We start from the raw sequence: 19,422 nt of genomic DNA on the forward strand, positions 1-19,422 counted from the left end.
AATGCTTAAAACAAGTAACCAAATCTTCCATAGGAAGAAGAAATAAAAAAGGGAGAAGGGGGGGAGGTTCCAGATCTATCCTCTAAGAAACTAAGTAAAATAAATTAAACCAAGTTCATAGCTTAAGCCTAATAGAATGTTTCCTATTGTATATATAGGTATATGGTCCATCTAACCCAGGTCCCAAACGTAATTTGCTAAGATCACAAATGTGACCTCTGCCTTAGTCTTTTGGTCATTTTGATTCATAACAGAACCGATCACCAAAAATACCATTTTCCACTGGCCAACTCTTATCTCTTAATCCCCATAATCAACAAAAGTTCAACTTTCTCTATTCTTGAGTAAGTTTCTGAAACACAAAACAGAAGTACACTTGATGAATGTATTTCCATCTTCTGTGTATTTAAAAAACCAAGAATGTTAATCAAAAGAATTTTATTAACAGAGTTTCTCTTCATTTCAACGAACTGGTACTATTTTGTGGGGCTTTCTCTAATCTCATTGATTCCAAATGATTCCTCCCCATTAACAAAAGAAAGATATTATCCCAGCTTGCCCAGATAGAGGTAAGTTCAGACTTTGACCTTAATTTGAGGGAATTTTTTCTAAGCTTGGCTAAATGCAACGTGATTGAGGGTGACATATATGCGATGTGACAGGCGTATATGCATGTACCAGGTTTATCCTAGTTTTAAACGTTGCTTTTTTTATCACCATACCGAGCTTCGTTACTGAGTGATTGTCCTTGTTCTTTCTTTTCCTTCTTTTTGTTCTCCTTTTCTTTGACTAAGAGTTTTAAAACTTGAACAAATCTAACAAACATTATCATAAATATAAGTAGCAGATCAATCTACATTTGATACTATCTACAAACATTCAAGGTAAGCTGGAGAAGCTTGTTAAACGTGTGTCACGATTAACCTTCAAGGCAAAATTTACTCACAGAATACATAAAAGCAATAAGCAAGTGGAAATAGGATTATCACAAGTATGTGTCTTGCTCTCTGGACAACAATAAGAAAATGTCCTGCTCTCTGGGCATGGAAATAACATTAGCACATCACATGAGCTAATATAATGCTTCATCATTTTGCGTGTGCCATCAGTAGAGGGTCGATTATTTGTTCCTAACATCAGTTTTCACCTCCTGAAAGTTCAATAGTACATAACAGTTAACAAAGCACCTCACTGATACAACATGACAAGTAAAACAAAATGCGTCGATTTAGAAAGCACAGCAAAAGTTACTTCCATTAGCAACTATTTGTCTTGTTTAATCAAGAAAGACAAGCTCCTATTCCCTACCATTTACAGTTAAGACATTTAAGAGGTGCTTCGATTCAAAATCTAAGCATCGAACATGAACAAATTTAATCTATCTTAAAGTCTAGCCAGCAAGATAGTGCAGCGTCAAGGGGAGTAGTTAAGAATAATAATCCGTGTGCAACATATAATGCTGCGAGACGTGGGTATTAAGTTGATTTATAGCTATAAGCTTTACATATAACCATGCCCTCTCTTGATACAACAAATCTAACTAGCGACAATTTCCAAATGCACACCCCTCTTGGCTTCATTTTCTTTCTCCATCATATTGCTCCACTAATGTACAGTAAGTTACTTTGACCTACTCATATCTTCACTGCTTCCTTGGTTTAATGGCTTAGATAGATGCAAAACAGCAAATAAAATCACAATACAAGTCAAGACTAGCGTGTCAAACTCTTGACATTTTTTTCCTACAAGGATTAGTTATTCCTTGTTTGAATTGCTTGACTACACTGACAAGTCAAATTCCCAAAATAACAATAGACAGTTGATGACATAACAAATAAGTTAGACTCAGAGGCGGATCGGGATTTGAACTTCATAGGTTCAAGCTAGGAATTCTACCAAAACTCGTTTGATTTGCTGGGTTTGAAATCAATTATTGGTAATTATTTAGTAAACTTTTTGATGCATACACATGGTCCGAGCCAAAGCTACTAGGTTCAAATGAATTCAAACAAGGATTTTCAACCTTTCATCTCTTACTTGGTGATTACCGATTTACCGTGACACCTAATTATTCTACCTTCCAATATTTTGAAAGACAAAACAGAATATACAAGTATTCTTTTAAAAAGTCAATATTTAGATACAAATTGCCTCTCCATTTCGAAACAAGATATAGATTTACTATATAGTAGGAGCACTACTTGTTTGAAGTAACGACGAAAAAAGTAGAACTTTTATCAATTAGAATAGCATGACCCTCCTAAACAAAGCTCATCCTAAATATCTTTCTCCAATATTACCTTGGTCTTTGATACTCCTACCACGCTCTCGTGATTATGGTAGCTAAATTCACTACCTAAAATGCTTTTTCCTACAGATACTCTTGCTCATGTCAATCATACAGCCAAAGTGATAAAGATTCAACATTTGATTGACCAAATACGTAAAAGAATGAGGACGCACTACCGAAGAAAATACAAAATTAGCTATTAGCAAATAAAAGCAGTCAAAACACCAAAATTAGTCCTTAACAAATTAAGCAATTATCTATTTGCAGCAAGGAAAAACACCAAAACTAGATACTATGTCATAACTTAACCCTTCTTCAATAGCTCATGAGTATCCACTTTCCCCCTATTAAGTTTTCCCTTAAAGGAGAATACTCAAAGAAGCCCCCCTAGATCAAACAATAACACTGGCAATGGCTATACCTAGGCATTATTGGCGCAATTACCCGCCACAATTTCCATGTCTAGAGGCACATCCCTATGAAAACACAGGTCAAGAAGAGAAACAAAATCCATAACCATTTAGATTGAAGTCAAAGACACCGAGCACTACAACCAAAATAACAGTTCTTGCAAGTAATATTGTTTCATGAAGATACTGCAAAAAGGGAAAATGACTAACAAGATCACAAGTAGATGATTAAAAGATGTCCTTTTACACATGCGTATCTTGTTCTATGCCTGAAAAGAAAAGAAATAGAATTTAACAGCACTAGTAAAAAATGCACAGAAGTGGAGCTCTTACATGTTGTGAGAAGGCACGGGAGAAAATATGTTATTGATATTAGATGATAAATACAATACAAGAGGTCCCTATTTATAGCTATACACTACAAGGAGATATTACTCCTCTTCCAATGTGGGACAAGACTACACTATACATATCTATAAACTAACACTCCCCTCAAGCCGATGCATACACATCATATGTACCGAGCTTGTTACACATGTAACTAATACGAGAACCAGTAAGAGACTTAGTGAAAATATCTGCTAGTTGATCATTCGACTTTACAAACTTTGTAACAATATCTCCTGAAAGTATTTTTTCTCTGACAAAGTGACAGTCGATCTCAATGTGTTTAGTCCTCTCATGGAACACCGGATTTGACGCAATATGAAGAGCAGCTTGGTTATCACATACTAGTTCTATCTTGCTGATTTCTCCGAACTTTAACTCTTTGAGCAACTGCTTGACCCAAACTAACTCACACGTCGCCATAGCCATGGCCCGATATTCGGCTTCGGTACTAGATCGAGCAACTACATTCTGTTTCTTGCTCTTCCACGAGACCAAATTACCTCCTACTAGAATACAATATTCAGACGTAGAACGTCTATCAAAAGATGATCCTGCCCAATCAGCATCTGTGCACCCAACAATCTGCTCGTGGCCTCGATCCTCGAATAGTAATCTTTTGCCTGGAGCTGAATTTATATACCGAAGAATGCGAACAACTGCATCCCAGTGACTATCACAGGGAGAATTCATAAACTGACTTACAACACTCACCGAAAAAGAAATGCCAGGTCTAGTCACTGTGAGGTAATTCAATTTGCCAACCAACCTCCTATATCTCGTAGGGTCTCTAAGAGGTTCCCTCTGTCCAGGCAGAAGCTTAGCATTCGAATCCATAGGAAAGTCAATAGGTCTGCAACCCATCATTCCAGTCTCCTCAAGAATGTCCAAGGCATACTTCCGCTGTGAAATAACAATATCTGAGCTAGACTGAGCGACCTCAATACCTAGAAAATACTTCAATCTACCCAGATCCTTAGTCTGGAAGTGCTGAAAGAGATGTTGCTTCAGATTAGTAATACCATCCTGATCATTACCAGTACTAACAATATGATCAACATAAATCACTAGATAAATATACAGATTAGGAGCAGAATGCCGATAAAACACAGAGTGATCAGCCTCACTACGAGTCATGTCGAACTCCTGAATAATTGTGCTGAACTTACCAAACCAAGCTCGAGGGGACTGTTTCAAACCATATAGTGACTTGCGCAATCTGCACACACAACCATTAAACTCCCCCTGAGCAACAAAACTAGGTGGTTGCTCCATATAAACTTCTTCCTCAAGATCACCGTGGAGAAAAGTATTCTTAATGTCTAACTGATAAAGAGGCCAATGACGTACAACAGCCATGGACAAAAAGAGACGAACAAATGCTACTTTAGCCACGGGAGAGAAAGTATCACTATAATCAAGCCCAAAAATCTGAATATATCCTTTTGCAACAGGACGAGCCTTAAGCCGATCAACCTGGCCATCCGAGCCGACTTTGACTGCATAAACCCAACGACAACCAACAGTAGACTTACTTGCAGGAATAGGAACAAGCTCCCAAGTGTCACTCGCATGTAAAGCAGACATCTCGTCAATCATAGCATGTTGTCATCCTGGATGAGATAGTGCCTCACCTGTAGACTTAGGGATAGAAACAGTGGACAAAGAAGATATAAAAGCATAATGTGGTGATGACAGACGATGATAACTTAAACCGACATAGTGGGGATTAGGATTAAGTGTGGATCGTACACCTTTGCGGAGTGCAATTGGTTGACTAAGAGGAGACAAGTCCGCAGTAGGTGCAGAATCTGATGCGGGGCGTGAATCACCTGGGCCTGATGCTGGATGTGGACGACGATGATAAGTCAAGAGTGGTGGAGCTGCAGAAGGTTGAACTGGATTATGTGGAGGAACTGGAGCTATAGGTGGTGGAGCTACAACCGGAGCTGTAGGTGGTGAAACTGGAGCTATAGGTGGTAGAGCTACAACTGGAGCTGTAGGTGGTAGAGCTACAACTGGAGCTGTAGGTGGTGGAGCTGGAGTGACTGAATCTCCAAAAGATGAAACTGGTAGTACCTCAGAAATATCTAAGTGATGACCCGAACCTGTAAAGTATGATTAGGTTTCAAAGAAGGTAACATCAGCGGACATAAGGTACCGCTGGAGGTCAGGAGAGTAGCATCGATACCCCTTTTGTGTTCTCGAGAAACCCAGAAATACGCACTTAAAAGCACGAGGAGCTAACTTATCTGTTCCTGGAGTAAGGTTATGGACAAAACAAGTGCTTCCAAAGATACGGGGTGGAAGAGAGAACAAAGGTAAATGGGAAAACATGACAGGGAATGGAACTTGGTTCTGGATAGCTGAAAATGGCATACGATTAATAAGATAGCAAGATGTAAGAACGGCATCCCCCCAAAATCGCAACGGAGCATGAGATTATATGAGTAGGGTACGAACAGTTTCAATAAGATGGCTATTCTTTCTTTCAGCTACCCCATTTTGTTGAGATGTGTACGGACAAGATGTTTGATGAATAATCCCATGAGATTTCATAAACTGCTGAAATGGGGAAGACAAATACTCTCGGGCATTATCACTACGAAATGTGCGAATAGAAACCCCAAATTGATTTTGAATTTCAACGTGGAAGGTCTGGAAAATAGAAAACAGCTCAGATCGATTTTTTATCAAAAATATCCAAGTGCACCTAGAATAATCATCAATGAAACTGATAAAGTAGCGGAATCCTAAGGTGGAACTAACCCGACTAGGACCCCAAACATCTGAATGGACAAAAGTAAAAGGTGACTCTGCTCGATTATCAAGACGCCGAGGGAAATGGGAGCGGGTATGCTTACCGAGCTGACATGACTCACACTCTAGAGCTGACAGGTGAGATAAACCAGATACCATTTTCTGAAGTTTTGACAAACTGGGATGTCCCAACCGTTTATGTAATAAATCTAGTGAATCAGTAACAGGACAAGTTGTAGAAGGAAGACAAGATGTGAGTCCATGTGATTTAGCAAGGATAAGGTAATAAAGTTCGTTTGATTCACGCCCGGTACCAATGATCCGCCCTGTACTGCGTTCCTGTATAAAAACATGGTCATCAAGAAATAAAACAGCGCATTTAAGTGATTTGGCTAAGCGACTAATAGCTATGAGATTAAAAGGACTATTGGGAACATAAAGGACTGAATCTAAAGGTAAGGAAGGAAGTGGGCTTGCTTGACCTATTGCAGTTGCCATGGTTTGAAACCCATTGACCATTGTGACTTTTGGAAGAGATTGAGAATACGAAATAGTAGTGAAAAGAGATTTGTTACCAGAAATATGATCTGATGCACCTGAATCAATGACCCAAGACTCAGAGGATGAAGATTGGGAGAAACAAGTCACGCTATTACCTGTTTGAACAACAGAAGCTATCTCAGAAGATGTCTGCTTACATGCTTTATACTGAAGGAACTCAATATACTCTGCTAAAGAAACCATCCGACTATTCAAAGCATCGGTTCCCATGTCGCTACAATTTGTAGTAGTATGGTTAACTTGAAATAGTGAAAATAAGTAACTCCTGTGAGAAAACTGAAGAAATAGCTTGAAAAACACTGTTTACAGCAGGAAAACAGAACACTGTTCTGTGCCGGAACGCTGTTCACGCCGGAAACACTGTAGTTCGCCGGAAAATTCCAAAGTTGTCAGAATTTGTTGTAACCAGGATGGATAGACTCGGAATTCCTTTGCGAGCAAGTTGTCCTGAAGAAATATTTTCAGAAAATGGCCAGAAAGGTCACTGTTCACGCCGGAAAAATATAAAAGTGGCCGGAATTTAATTTGAATTAGATGGGTAGGCTCGGAATTTTGAGGAGAGCACACTGTCCTGAAGAAGCTTCGCGAAAAAATGGCCAGAACCCTCGCCGGAAAAGTTGTTGCCGGCGCGTGGAGGAGCGTGGCGGCTTTTCTGCTGGATAAAATTTCAGGGGTTGGTAGTCGGAGGGTGATCTACCTCGTGGTGATGTTGGTTTTAGCACAACACCGATAGAAAGTGACTTTCACTTAGACAAGCCTTAGGTCACCGGAAAAATTACACGATGACTAAGTTCTTTCTTCCCGGTTAACGCTGGAATGACGCACAACGATCTTTTCTCACTAATGCTCTGATACCATGTGAGAAGGTACGGGAGAAAATATGTTATTGATATTAGATGATAAATACAATACAAGAGGTCCCTATTTATAGCTATACACTACAAGAAGATATTACTCATCTTCCAATATGGGACAAGACTACACTATACATATCTATAAACTAACACATGTCATTAGCTACACAATTGTCATTCACCTGAGTGCTTTTAGCCTTCATTGTTGCATCCTTGGTTCATTTTGTAAAAATGGACAAACTAGGCTTTCGACACAGATTCCATCAGAAAAAGAGAAATAACTTTTAGAAATCTTTGGGTATCGTAACGAGTTAGCCTTTGGATTGTATATCATGAATCTTGATCCAAGCGCAAGTAAAATTTCACCTTTATTTGACTTGCAAAACAATGGAGACCGCCCATGCTTAGGAATATCCTCATCAAATTTGATGGTATAAATTTTTGCCCAAGACTCTTTGACCCCATATTCCTTCATAACCCACACATCGGCCCAAGTACTTTGATAAGTACGAAACACGGAAAGATAACTTCCCAACACTCCAAGATTAAAATAGAACTCATTTTCTCCATGGCAAGGCTGTTCCAACATTCCCCATTTCTCATCAGCCAAATCAATAAAAATGATGTCCCCGTCATTACTACCAGGATGAGCACCAGACGTAATCCAATGAAGCTTCCCATTCACCAACTTACCCAAACAAGAGTGTATCTTCCCATATTGGAAACCATCAATTCCCTTCCAAGAATCACTCTTTAAACTATATATTTCGACCTTAACATCACATGAATTGCCACCATTAATAGCATAGAACATACGCACTACCTTATAATCATCATGAACCTCATCATATCCAAAACCCCAGAGGTAGAAGACACCCTTTGGTGCAGCTATAAAAGCAGTACAATTTTTTAACTTCCTCATAGATGGATTCCATAGAAGCATATTATTTGGCCCAGTTCTAAGACAGATCAACCCATTTACAGAACCGACAATACTGAAGTAGCCTTTCGTGGGAAAATCCAAGTGGGTCGCCTCCACAGACTCATCCTCATAAAGTAAAGACCTAACAGAATATACTTTAAGACCTTTATCTAAACCCAACATAAGCCTGTGGTGGGTGTATTCTGTGTTATTAACACATGTACTGAGATGGGTATTGACAAATTCAGGGCTAGAGATTAAGGAAAGCCAAGATTTTGAAACACACCTGAATTTCAAGAGTGATTTCACAGGAAGCCTTAAGAGTATTTCAGTAATGAGTTCTGGTGGAAGAATAAGTACTCTGTTAAAGCTTGAATCTTGTATTGAAGATGACGGAAGTTGAGAATGGTTCATAGGTTTGCTGTGTTGTGCGCGCCGATCGGAGGCTTCATCTACTTTGGATTCCATTTGGGTTGCACAAATTTGAGGGTTTTGCTGTGGAGAGAAGGATGGTACCGTGTAAGTAAGAGGTCTTTCTTACTATTTATACGGTTGAGAGGTTCTTCTAAAATCTAAATTGAACCTATACTCCTATTTCTTTTGGTTGTATAGTTGTACACGTTATTTTTGGGCTAAGTTGCTGGACTTCGCTAAGGCTTTTGGGTTGGTGATTGCGAACTCTACCTTTCCGAAGAGGGAGGAGCATTTGGTTACTTTTTAAAATACGGTGGCGAAGACTCAGATTGACTATCTCATCCTCATGAGGTGTGACAGAGGGTTGTGCAAGGATTGCAAGGTGATTCCAGGTGAGATACTCATGACGCAGCATGTGCTCTTGATAATGGACGTTGGTATTATGTTGAAGAGGAGGAAAAGGTCTGCTCGAGGAAGACCGAGAATCAGGTGGGGAGCCTTAACTAAGGATAAAGCCCAAGAGTTAGAGGGGCGGTTGTCGGCTCTGGGAGCTTGGAGGAGCAGTGGTGACGCGAGCACTATGTGGTCAACGACAACATACTGTATAAGGGAGGCTGCGAGAGAGGTGTTAGGGGTCTCGACGGGCATCGTTGGCGGGCACAAAGGAGACTGGTGGTGCAATGAAGTGGGTCCAGGGTAAAGTAGAAGCGAAGAAAGCGGTGCACCTGAAGTTAGTGGGAAGCATAGGTGAGGATGAGAGGCGTGCGTACATGGAGAGGTATAAGGTAGCTAGGAAGGAAGCTAAGCTGGCGGTCACAGAGGCTAAGACTGCAGCTTATGGTCGTATGTACAAGGAACTGGGGGAAAAAGATGGGGAGAAGAAGCTATTCCGGCTGGCCAAGTTGAGAGAGAGGAAGGTTCGGGATTTGGACAAAGTGAGATCCATCAAGGACGACGATGGTAGAGTATTGATGGAAGATTCCCAGATTAAGAAGAGATGTCAGACTTACTTTCATATACTTCTGAATGAAGAAGGAGATCGGGATATCGTGCTAGGTGAATTGGAGCATTCCGAGAGTCACCGTGACTTTGGATACTGCAGGTGCATCAAGGTGGAGGAGGTCGTGGGAGCTATGAGTAAGATGAGTAGGGGCAAAGCGACAGGGCCTGACGAGATTCCGGTGGAATTTTGGAAGTGTGTGGGGAGAGCAGGTTTGGAGTGGTTGACTGGATTGTTCAATGTTATATTTAAGGCGAAGAGGATGCCGGATGAGTGGAGGTGGAGTACGGTGGTTTCATTGTATAAGAACAAAGATGATATCCAGAGTTGTAACAATTATATGGGTATCAAATTACTGAGTCATATCATGAAAGTGTGGGAGAGGGTGGTTGAAGCGAGGGTGAGGATGTCGGTGTCTGTTTCCGACAACCAGTTCGGGTTCATGCCGGGTCGTTCTACTACAGAAGCTATACACCTTGTTAGGCGGTTGGTGGAACAATACAGAGATAGGAAGAAGGACCTGCACATGATTTTTATTGACCTAGAGAAAGCATATGACAATGTTCCTAGAGAAGTTCTCTAGAGATGCTTGGAGGCAAAAGGTGTATCAGTTCCTTACATTATGGCGATTAAGGACATGTATGATGGGGCTAAGACACAGGTAAGGATAGTAGGAGGCGATTCTAAGCATTTTGCGGTTGTTATGGGGCTACATCAGGGCTCCGCGCTCAGTCCGTTCCTATTCGCCCTTGTGTTGGACGCATTAACACACCATATTCAAGGGGAGGTGCCATGGTGCATGCTATTCGCCGAAGACATAGTTTTGATTGATGAAACGCGAGCTGGTGTTAACGAGAGGCTGGAGGTTTGGAGACATGCTCTTGAGTCTAAGGGTTTCAAGCTGAGTAGGACGAAGACGGAATACCTGGAGTATAAGTTCAGCGCTGAGCCTGGGGAAGTGGGCGTGGATGTGAGGCTTGACTCACAGGTCATCCCAAGTAGAGGTAGCTTCAAGTACCTTGGGTCGGTTATTCAGGGGGAGGGGAGATCGACGAGGATGTCATACACCGTATTGGGGTAGGATGGATGAAATGGAGGTTAGCATCTGGAGTCCTGTGTGACAAGAAAGTGCCACCGATACTCAAAGGTAAGTTCTATAAAGTGGTAGTTAGACCGGCCATGATGTACGGGGCTGAGTGTTGGGCTGTTAAGAACTCACATATCTAGAAGATGAGAGTAGCGAAAATGAGGATGTTGAGGTGGATGTGCGGGCACACTAGGATGGATAAGATCAGGAATGTTAATATTCGGGAGAAGGTGCGCGTGGCTCCCATTGATGACAAGATGCGGGAAGCGAGGCTCAGATGGTTCAGGCATGTACAAAGGAGGAGCCTAGATGCCCCGGTAAGGAGGTGTGAGCGGCTGGTTATGGAGGGCACGAGAAGAGGTAGAGGGCGGCTGAAGAAGTATTGGGGAGAGGTGATCAGGCAGGACATGGCGAGGCTTCAGATTTTCGAGGACATGGCACTTGATAGGAAGATGTGGTGGTCGAGTATTAGGGTTGTAGGTTAGGAAGTAGTTGAGTCTTGTCTTAATTCGTACCATTGTGAGACTAGTCTGGTAGGGTTTTTGTCTAAGCTAGCTAGTGGCAATGTCGTGTCTTACTATTTTGCGTTTCAGTGTCGGACCTATTTACTAGCTATCGTTTTTGTTTTTGCTTTTTTTTTCGTTTTTGTTTTGCATCTTTCTTGTGGATTTCATGTTGTTCATATTTTTCTTATGATTTCTGTGATGATACTGATATTGTCTTATTTTGTCTTTTTGTCCTCTTGAGCTGAGGGTCTTTCGGAAACAGCCTCTACCTCTTCGGGGTAGGGGTAAGGTCTGCGTACACACTACCCTCCCCAGACCCCACTAGTGGGATTTCACTGAGTTGGTATTCTTGTTGTTGTTGTTGTTATTTTTGGGCAAATACACAGATATATACTATTTAGAGATTAGTCATTACTTATTTTATTTTAAAATTTTAAACTAATCTCATCTTCAGGTTTTGTCACGAAAAAAACTAAAATTCAATACGTACTGTTAATTTTTAAATAGCAGCCCTGACTACCTGGTGTCATTTCTATGAGTATTATTTTTTGGGAACTTTTTCTATAAATAAGAAATTTTAAAATTATTTACCCAATTTATTTAAATTTTCCTATTTACCCGATTCAACTTAAGCAATGAACAAAAACAAAAATACCATAGTTAACTTATCTGATGTCTAGACGGTGCAACTTCAAGTGGTATATGTTGTCTATTATAAATATCAAAAGAATTATTAAAGTTAACAATAATCACAAGCAGTACTCAGGCCAATCCACTTATCATATTATGATGTCCAAAATGAGTAGTTAGGTAATTTAAAACTGGAGATTCATATGTCATTAGCTGTGTCCTTCTCTCAATAAGGCTAGTATAAAAGTAGAGTTTTTCTATAACAGTTACCTCAGTGAAAATAAGCTTTTTAAAATTATAATTGATAAAATCTAATCTAAGATCAATAATGTCTCAAAAAAAATTAAATGAGTTGGTTATATTATCAATTTAAAGGAATTATTAGAAGAAATCGATTATAAAAAATAATATAAACAACTTTACATCTCAAACAGCTAGAAAAATAAATTTCAAATAAAACTATAGATCACCACTTTCTTTTAAAAATTTAGGCATCGCATTAAACTTTAGCTTTAGGTCACACATGTGCTTAGCCGCCCTTCACACACCCCTTCTGATTTTCTCTTACTTCCTCAATTGAATGGCTCACAACAAATGCAAATCAACAAATAGAATCATAATATAAGTCAATGCATGTGTGCTAAACTCTTGACAATGTTCTTCTACAAGGATTAGCTGTTTTCTTTCATTGTCTTGTTTGGCTACAGTTGCTAAGGTCAAAATTCTAGAATATCTCAATACATAGTTGATAGCATAACAAATAATAGAGATTTATCACTTTTTTTCATGAAAGGTAAAGACATTTAACATTACGTATGTCAATGTGTTGCTCCCAAACGCACACCCAAGCATACGTGGTCGTACAAATAATAAAATAATAAGTCGAGTGTCGAACCCACAGAAACTTGTATCAACTACCCACTAAAATCACCAAGATTGTTATTCAGTCAAGCCAAAATCGAGTTCAAGAATGTGATTATAATAAACTATAATTCTAAGTAGTAACTAAATTATCAAGTAGTAAAACAATTGTGGTGTATTCAGTGAAGACAAATATTCCAGGGTTGTGATCGATTCATCAATCCTATTATGTTCTAGTTAACTCTCCCTTTCATACAATTCACTCATGGTTGCTAATTAATCGAACAATTGCTCTCATAGCCTTCTCCCGAAGTACTACTCGCCTATTCAAAATAGATTAACACCTATATTCCTATGGAATCAATCTATCAAGAACGCATTAAGATTACGATATTTAATTAAGCACGGTGACTAGGTATATTCCTATCCCAACCACAAATTTCCCTTCCCCCCCCCCTCCCCCCAAGAGTTAAGATCGTGCTCTCTTCATTTCTTCTCTAATCTAAACATGGTTTTCCCAAGCATAGCATAGATAGTAAATAGAACCTAACTGCTGGCCAGATAATTAAGCAATTAATCACAGAATTGAAGAAACAATCATATATTAGTGAATTGTAATCAAGGTTAAGTCAACGTAAAACAACAATATTCATGACTAAATCACAACCCCTGAACTATGGGTTTTTAGCCACTCATGTTCGTAGTAACAATTTTACATGTATTGTGCATAAATAAATTATAAAGAAAAGATAAAGGGATGAAGAACTCGATGATTTTCTTCTCCACAAGTTGTCCACGTAATTCTCTTGCCTCCGGTCGCCAAAAGACACCTCTAAGAATGGTATTTAATGACTATTTATATGTGCAGGGAAGAGACCTAAACGAAATAACCAAGTCCAAAATCAAATAGGAGACAAAATAGGCTTTAAAAATCCGAAACACCCTCGCTACAGGCCTCGCCTCGCGAGGCAAAACTCACGCCTCGTCTCGGTATACACTGTGCCTCGCAAACTCTGTAGCGAGCTCCTCCTCGCTTTAGGCCTCGTGTAGCACTCTCAAACTTGAGCTAGAAAGCTTGAGCTAGAAAGCTTGTGTCGCATGCTCTATTCGATCGACGTGACAATCATGCCTGCTTGACAAAAGCGGAGGTTTCCGCTAGGCGAAGGAGCTCACAAAATATCCTAATAGAAGCTCTTCGAGCTTTCTTCGCATGCTTGAGCGCAGGATTTGCTGGGAATTCCGGATCGAAGAAGAGGCAGATCAAAATATGGTGCGGAAAAACCCAAATCGATATGACGAATCAAGCAAGAAAGGCAGAAAGGGGGCCGCTTTCTCGAGTGAGAGTTCTTTTTTAGGGTTAGTCTGACTGTCCTCATTCTAGTTGGTAGGCGTGCGAGTAAGAGGGTAGTTTCAAATCTGTTTATCAAAGTGCTTCTCCGATTGCTCAAGACATCTCTTTTCAACCGAGGAAGAAAACAAGATCATTTCGTTCCATTTTTAGTAAAATAGTGAATGCTTGTTCCATAATTTGCTGGGATGGGAAGTATAGATAGAAAGGCAGAAAGGGAGGCGTCGGCTCTGGGGTAGCTTGCCGGCAAAAGGCGTGTATGGTAGTCTTTTGTTTGATGATAACGGGAAGGGCAATTGAGCGAGCATTACATCTCGCGTCGCCTGCTTTTTTTCATTTTTCATTCTGTTGCTTTGTCTTTGATTAGAAGCATTTGGATATAAGACACGACTTTCACTGCTTCGTCCCACTTTCAATTCTTCTTTCTTTCTTTTCAATTCTTTCTTTCTTCTATAGTTCCACTTTCAATTCTCGCTTTGTTTCTTCTTCTTTTTTGTCTCTTCAATCTTTGCTCCATATAGCATCATAATGCTTCTAATCAATAAATGATCATGGTCCATTCTTGTAGTATATAAAATACATATAAATTTTTTACTTTGCACCTAATTTCGTCTTCAACGTACCTACATATAAAATAGATTCAATTAAGTACAAATATAGTATAGTTTAGTATTAAAGCCCCAAAATACAAGGTAAGTAATGCGCTAAAAATATGAAATTATAGCCAAACATCACTACCCCATACTTAAACGTTGCTCGTCCTCGAGTAAATTAAACAACGCTTTATATAGACACAACCTTTTTAAACCATTCTACTAACTCATCATACTAAGAATCTTTAAGGTAAACTAAGCATAAGGGTGTAACATCTTCACATCAAGATTTGACTTGCAAGTACCATGCATTATTCATAACTCACTCACTTACTCTAATATAGAAGTCAATGACATTACCTTTCCTTTATGAATCAAGTGCCCTCACACAACAAAAGAGACTAGTTCCACACATAATAAAATTTAAGAACAACTAGGAACTCAAGATGGAAAGAATTCACTCACTCTCAGAAATAACATTCATATGCCACAAAAGATGCACCATGGGCTTGCCTGTAGTGTACAACTCTACTAATCGAGCTCATTCAGTCTAAGATCAAGTAGGACTTTAATTGGTTGTAATGTAGGTTGCGGGTCGGGTAGGATACATTTGGATGTAAGAGTGACTACACCTCCCTAAGTACTTTAATACATATACTTTAACATTCAAACCCCATACTTATGTCAAACCATAACTCCACATTCACATCAATGTATATTAACTCCATACTTCTTTAAGCACAATTACATCAAGTCACCACTTTTAAGGAGTATTTTTCAATAACAATATAACTATATTTTTCTTTTTTCTTTTTTCAATTCAAGTAGCTCTTATTTTTTCAAAATAGTGCACCTTTCTCTTTATTTCATTAGTTCCACTCAAAAGCCAAACCAACTACCTCACACATTAACTTTTACAAAGTTCATAATAATTCAAGCGCTCATGAGAGGTTAAAAGGTTCAAAATATGGGTTAATTCAAACAAATGGGTAAGACTTGTAATGTGGTTGCCAAGGAAACAGGATTACAGGCTCAAAGAGGTTAACTACGTTACATAACAATTAGGCGGGTAAACTACACATATCTGGCTCAACAAAGAAATGCCTATATCACTTCCAAGACTGACCAAAACTACTATTTCGCTTTGCAAACACACAGGGCAAGTTCTAGACATCAAATGCAATGCACAAAATAATACACAAACCTCACACACACATGGCACATAACTCACTCAGGATTGGACTCATCAAGACACTCTAGTCAAAGCAGTTAAGCAAAGTTAAGATCATACGATTTAAGATACTTATACAAGAGTCAAAAACTGAGCCTAAGTGGCATAACCAAAGTACTCACTATTCTCAAGGCATAACAAAGTCAAGAGATATTTATTCAATTCAATTCATCTCAAAGTGGCTCCTACTCCTAAAAAAATAAAACTACCTACACCCGGTTCAAACAAAACCCTTGAAAAAGAAATGCGGCACAAAGAAAAACCAAGGGGGAGTTATTACACTACCTAACAAAAAAAAATCTTTTTGTCCTTTTTATTTATACTTAAATCTCTCAAGAAACCTCCCGAATGAGACCCATCATCGGGAAAAATCCAATTTTTCTACTTTTTCTTTTTTGTGAATTGTTACTAAAATACTACACAACTCCGAAAACAAAAATAAGAAGTTAACATTTTTCTAACATCCTACTACTAATTATCTAAAGAATTCTCCCACACCACACTTAAAAGAGTGCAATGACCCCAATGCACAAATAAGCAAAACAATAACGAGGGTGGACAAGAAACTCCCTGAAAGGACAAAGGCCGAAATAATAGCGGCTCACGGGTACTCAGACTTCCCCCAAGCATGGTCCTTTGGGTGGCACCCCACACTTAGTTCTCACCATCTAATTCGCTTTTGCACTCTTCCAATGGCTTTGCTTACTATGCTTATAATCCTAAAAAACAAATACTACAACAATAATAAGAAAAACAAATAGAAATAAACGAAAGCAGTAAAGATGGGCTGCCTCCCAACAAGCGTCTGATTTAACGTCGCGGCACGACGCAAAATCTCGCTTACTCATTAGCGAGTACAACCTTGGTCTTCTCACGATCAATTATTCCTCCCTAATAATGCTTTACTCTGTGTCCATTCACCAAATATTTTCTTTCACCATTCAAAGCTCGCAACTCAATTGCACCATAAGGAGTGACTCTCACTACCTCAAACGGGCCTGACCATCTCGATTTTAACTTCCCAGAAAATAGCTTTAGTCTATAATTGAATAATAATATATGTTGGCCTGCTCAAAGTGACGCGGTTTGATATGCTTGTCGTGCCATCTTTTTGTCTTTTCTTTGTAAAGGTTAGCATTTTCATACGAGTGCAGCCTGAACTCATTTAACTCATTCAACTGCAAGAGTCTTTTCTCGCCCGCGGCTTCAAGGTCCATATTTAACTTCTTAATGGCCCAATATACTTTGTGTTCAAGTTCAACAAGCAAGTGACATGCCTTCCCATAAACTAGCCTATACAGCGACGCCCCAATTAGAGTTTTGTATGCAGTTCTATATGCCCACAAGGCATCATCTAATTTTGCAGCCCAATCTTTTCTATTCACACTCACCGTTTTCTCTAAGATTTGCTTTATTTCTCTATTAGACACCTTAACTTGTCTACTTGTTTGAGGATGATATGCCGTCGCAACTCTATGGCGGACTCCATATTTAGCTAGAAGGTTATTCATCAACCGATTGCAAAAGTGTGTCCCTTCATCACTAATCAAAGCACGTGGAGTCCCGAATCTCGAGAATATGTTCTTTTTCACAAATGCGGCTACCACCATGGCATTAGTCATTGGCAATGCGATCGCCTCTGCCCATTTTGACACATAGTCAACTGTTAGCAAAGTGTATTTGTTTCCTCTGGACAATGGTAATGGTCCCATAAAATCTATCCCCCACACATCAAAAATCTCGACCTCCAGGATGTTATTTAAAGGCATCTCATGCCTCTTTGTGATTGTTCCTGTTATCTGATACTGGTCACACTTCTTAACAAATACATGAGCATCCTTGAATAATGTTGGCCAAAATAAACCGGATTGTAATACCTTTGCAGCTGTTCTATCACCTCCATGATGGCCTCCATAGGGTGATGCATGACAATTATACAACACTAGTTCGACCTCCTTTTCAGGTATGCATCTCCTCATTATTTGGTCAGCACACTGCTTGTACAAATATGGCTCATCCCAATAGTAGAAGTTCACATCATGTAGAAACCTCTTTCTAGCTTCAGATTCAATTTTAGGAGGAAGTACTCTGCTCACCAGATAATTCACATAGTCCGCGTACCATGTGGGAGCGTCTTGGGTGATAGCAAAAAGTTGCTCATCAGGAAATACTTCTTTAATTTGGCCACCCTCCTCCATGTGGTTGTGATTTTCCAGCCTTGATAGATGGTCAACTACTTGGTTCTCTGTGCCCTTTAGATCTCGTATTTCCGCATCAAATTCCTGCAACAAAAAAACCCAGCGCATCAATCTAGCCTTAGATTCCTTCTTTGTAAATAGATACCTGATTGCTGCATGATCGGTATTGATTATGACTTTTGTTCCCACCAAGTATGCCTGAAATTTCTCAAAGGCCCACACCACAGCTAACAACTCCTTTTCAGTGGTGGTGTAATTCAGCTGCGCATCATCAAGAGTCTTACTCGCATAGTAGATGGAATAAAATATTTTATCCTTCCTCTAGCCTAGCACTGCCCCAATAGCATGGTCACTTGCATCACACATAAGCTCAAATGGTAAGGACCAATCCGGTATGGCAATAATGGGGGCAACCACCATCTTCTTTTTAAGCTCCTCGAAAGTTTTCAGGTAGGCGTCGTCAAAATTGAAAGTCACATCTTTTTCAAGCAACCTGCACAAAGGAGCAGCAATTTTAGAAAAATCTTTAATAAAGCATCGATAGAATCCCGCGTGTCCCAAGAAACTCCGGACACCCGTCACAGAAATGGGTGGAGGTAATTTTTCAATCGCCTCCACCTTCGCCTTATCAACTTCAATGCCGCTCCTAGACACTCTGTGACCCAACACGATGCCTTCCTGCACCATAAAATGGCACTTTTTCCAATTCAATACCAGATTTATTTCTTCACAACGGGCTAATACCTTGCTCAAATTCTTTAAACAATCATCATAAGAAGACCCAAAGACTGAAAAATCATCCATAAAAACTTCCACAAATTTTTTCACCATATCGGTGAAAATAGCCATCATGCATCTCTAGAAAGTAGCTGGAGCATTACAAAGACCAAACGGCGTTCTCTTGAAGGCGAAAGTGCCATAAAGACAAGTAAACGTGGTCTTCTCCTGATCCTCTAGGCATATGATGATCTGGTTGTACCCCGAATAACCATCAAGGAAGTAATAATAATCATGCCCCGCCAATCTGTCCAACATTTGGTCAATGAATGGAAGCGGGTTGCGGGTTGCTTTGTTGAGCTTTCTGTAATCAATGCAAACTCTCCACCCCATCACAGTGCGAGTAGGAATTAGCTCATTTTTTTCATTCTCAACCACAGTCATCCCTCCCTTTTTAAGCACACATTGTACTGGGCTTAACCAGTTGCTGTCAGAGATGGGAAAGATGATACCTGCATCGAGCCACTTAATTACTTCCTTTTTCATGACTTCTTTCATGATAGGATTCAATCTCTTCTGCTGCTCAACACTGGGGTGGTGTCCATCTTCCAGAAAGATTTTATGCATGCAAAACGATGGACCGATTCCTTTGA

At 39.6% G+C, this 19,422-nt stretch overlaps 2 protein-coding genes across 3 annotated transcripts; one reads left to right on the forward strand and one right to left on the reverse strand.

The window, feature by feature from the left end:
• Window positions 1-814: 814 nt before the first annotated feature.
• LOC104089359 (F-box protein CPR1-like) lies at window positions 815-8,740 on the reverse strand. Of its 2 annotated transcripts, none has more exons than XM_070186017.1 (2): window positions 7,629-8,740; window positions 815-1,150 (listed from the first exon to the last, which is right to left on the reverse strand). In XM_070186017.1, exons 1-2 carry the CDS (start codon window positions 8,650-8,652, stop codon window positions 1,137-1,139), a joined length of 1,038 nt encoding a protein of 345 aa, XP_070042118.1. In that variant the 5' UTR covers window positions 8,653-8,740; the 3' UTR covers window positions 815-1,136. The 2 variants fall into 2 exon arrangements, with proteins under 2 accessions (XP_070042118.1, XP_070042117.1); XM_070186016.1 differs by having other exon boundaries at window positions 7,445-8,740.
• A 538-nt stretch (window positions 8,741-9,278) lies between these two features.
• On the forward strand, window positions 9,279-14,330 carry LOC138898524 (uncharacterized). The gene is made up of 3 exons (XM_070184599.1): window positions 9,279-9,887; window positions 10,182-10,259; window positions 14,232-14,330. Exons 1-3 carry the CDS (start codon window positions 9,279-9,281, stop codon window positions 14,328-14,330), a joined length of 786 nt encoding a protein of 261 aa, XP_070040700.1.
• The last annotated feature ends 5,092 nt before the right edge of the window (window positions 14,331-19,422 follow it).

This window comes from Nicotiana tomentosiformis, chromosome 9 (assembly GCF_000390325.3).
Source record: "Nicotiana tomentosiformis chromosome 9, ASM39032v3, whole genome shotgun sequence".
Taxonomy (NCBI): domain Eukaryota; kingdom Viridiplantae; phylum Streptophyta; class Magnoliopsida; order Solanales; family Solanaceae; genus Nicotiana; species Nicotiana tomentosiformis.

What these genes read in the sequence shown, in the direction of transcription:
- LOC104089359 (XM_070186016.1), bottom strand. Translation starts at nt 8,652, where the DNA reads ATGGAATCCAAAGTAGATGAAGCCTCCGATCGGCGCGCACAACACAGC.
- LOC138898524 (XM_070184599.1), top strand. Translation starts at nt 9,279, where the DNA reads ATGAAGTGGGTCCAGGGTAAAGTAGAAGCGAAGAAAGCGGTGCACCTG. An exon ending in ATGAGTGGAGGTGGAGTACG is followed by an intron (nt 9,888 to 10,181) that starts GTGGTTTCATTG and finishes GAAGTTCTCTAG; the next exon opens with AGATGCTTGGAGGCAAAAGG. An exon ending in ATGATGGGGCTAAGACACAG is followed by an intron (nt 10,260 to 14,231) that starts GTAAGGATAGTA and finishes TGGGAAGTATAG; the next exon opens with ATAGAAAGGCAGAAAGGGAG.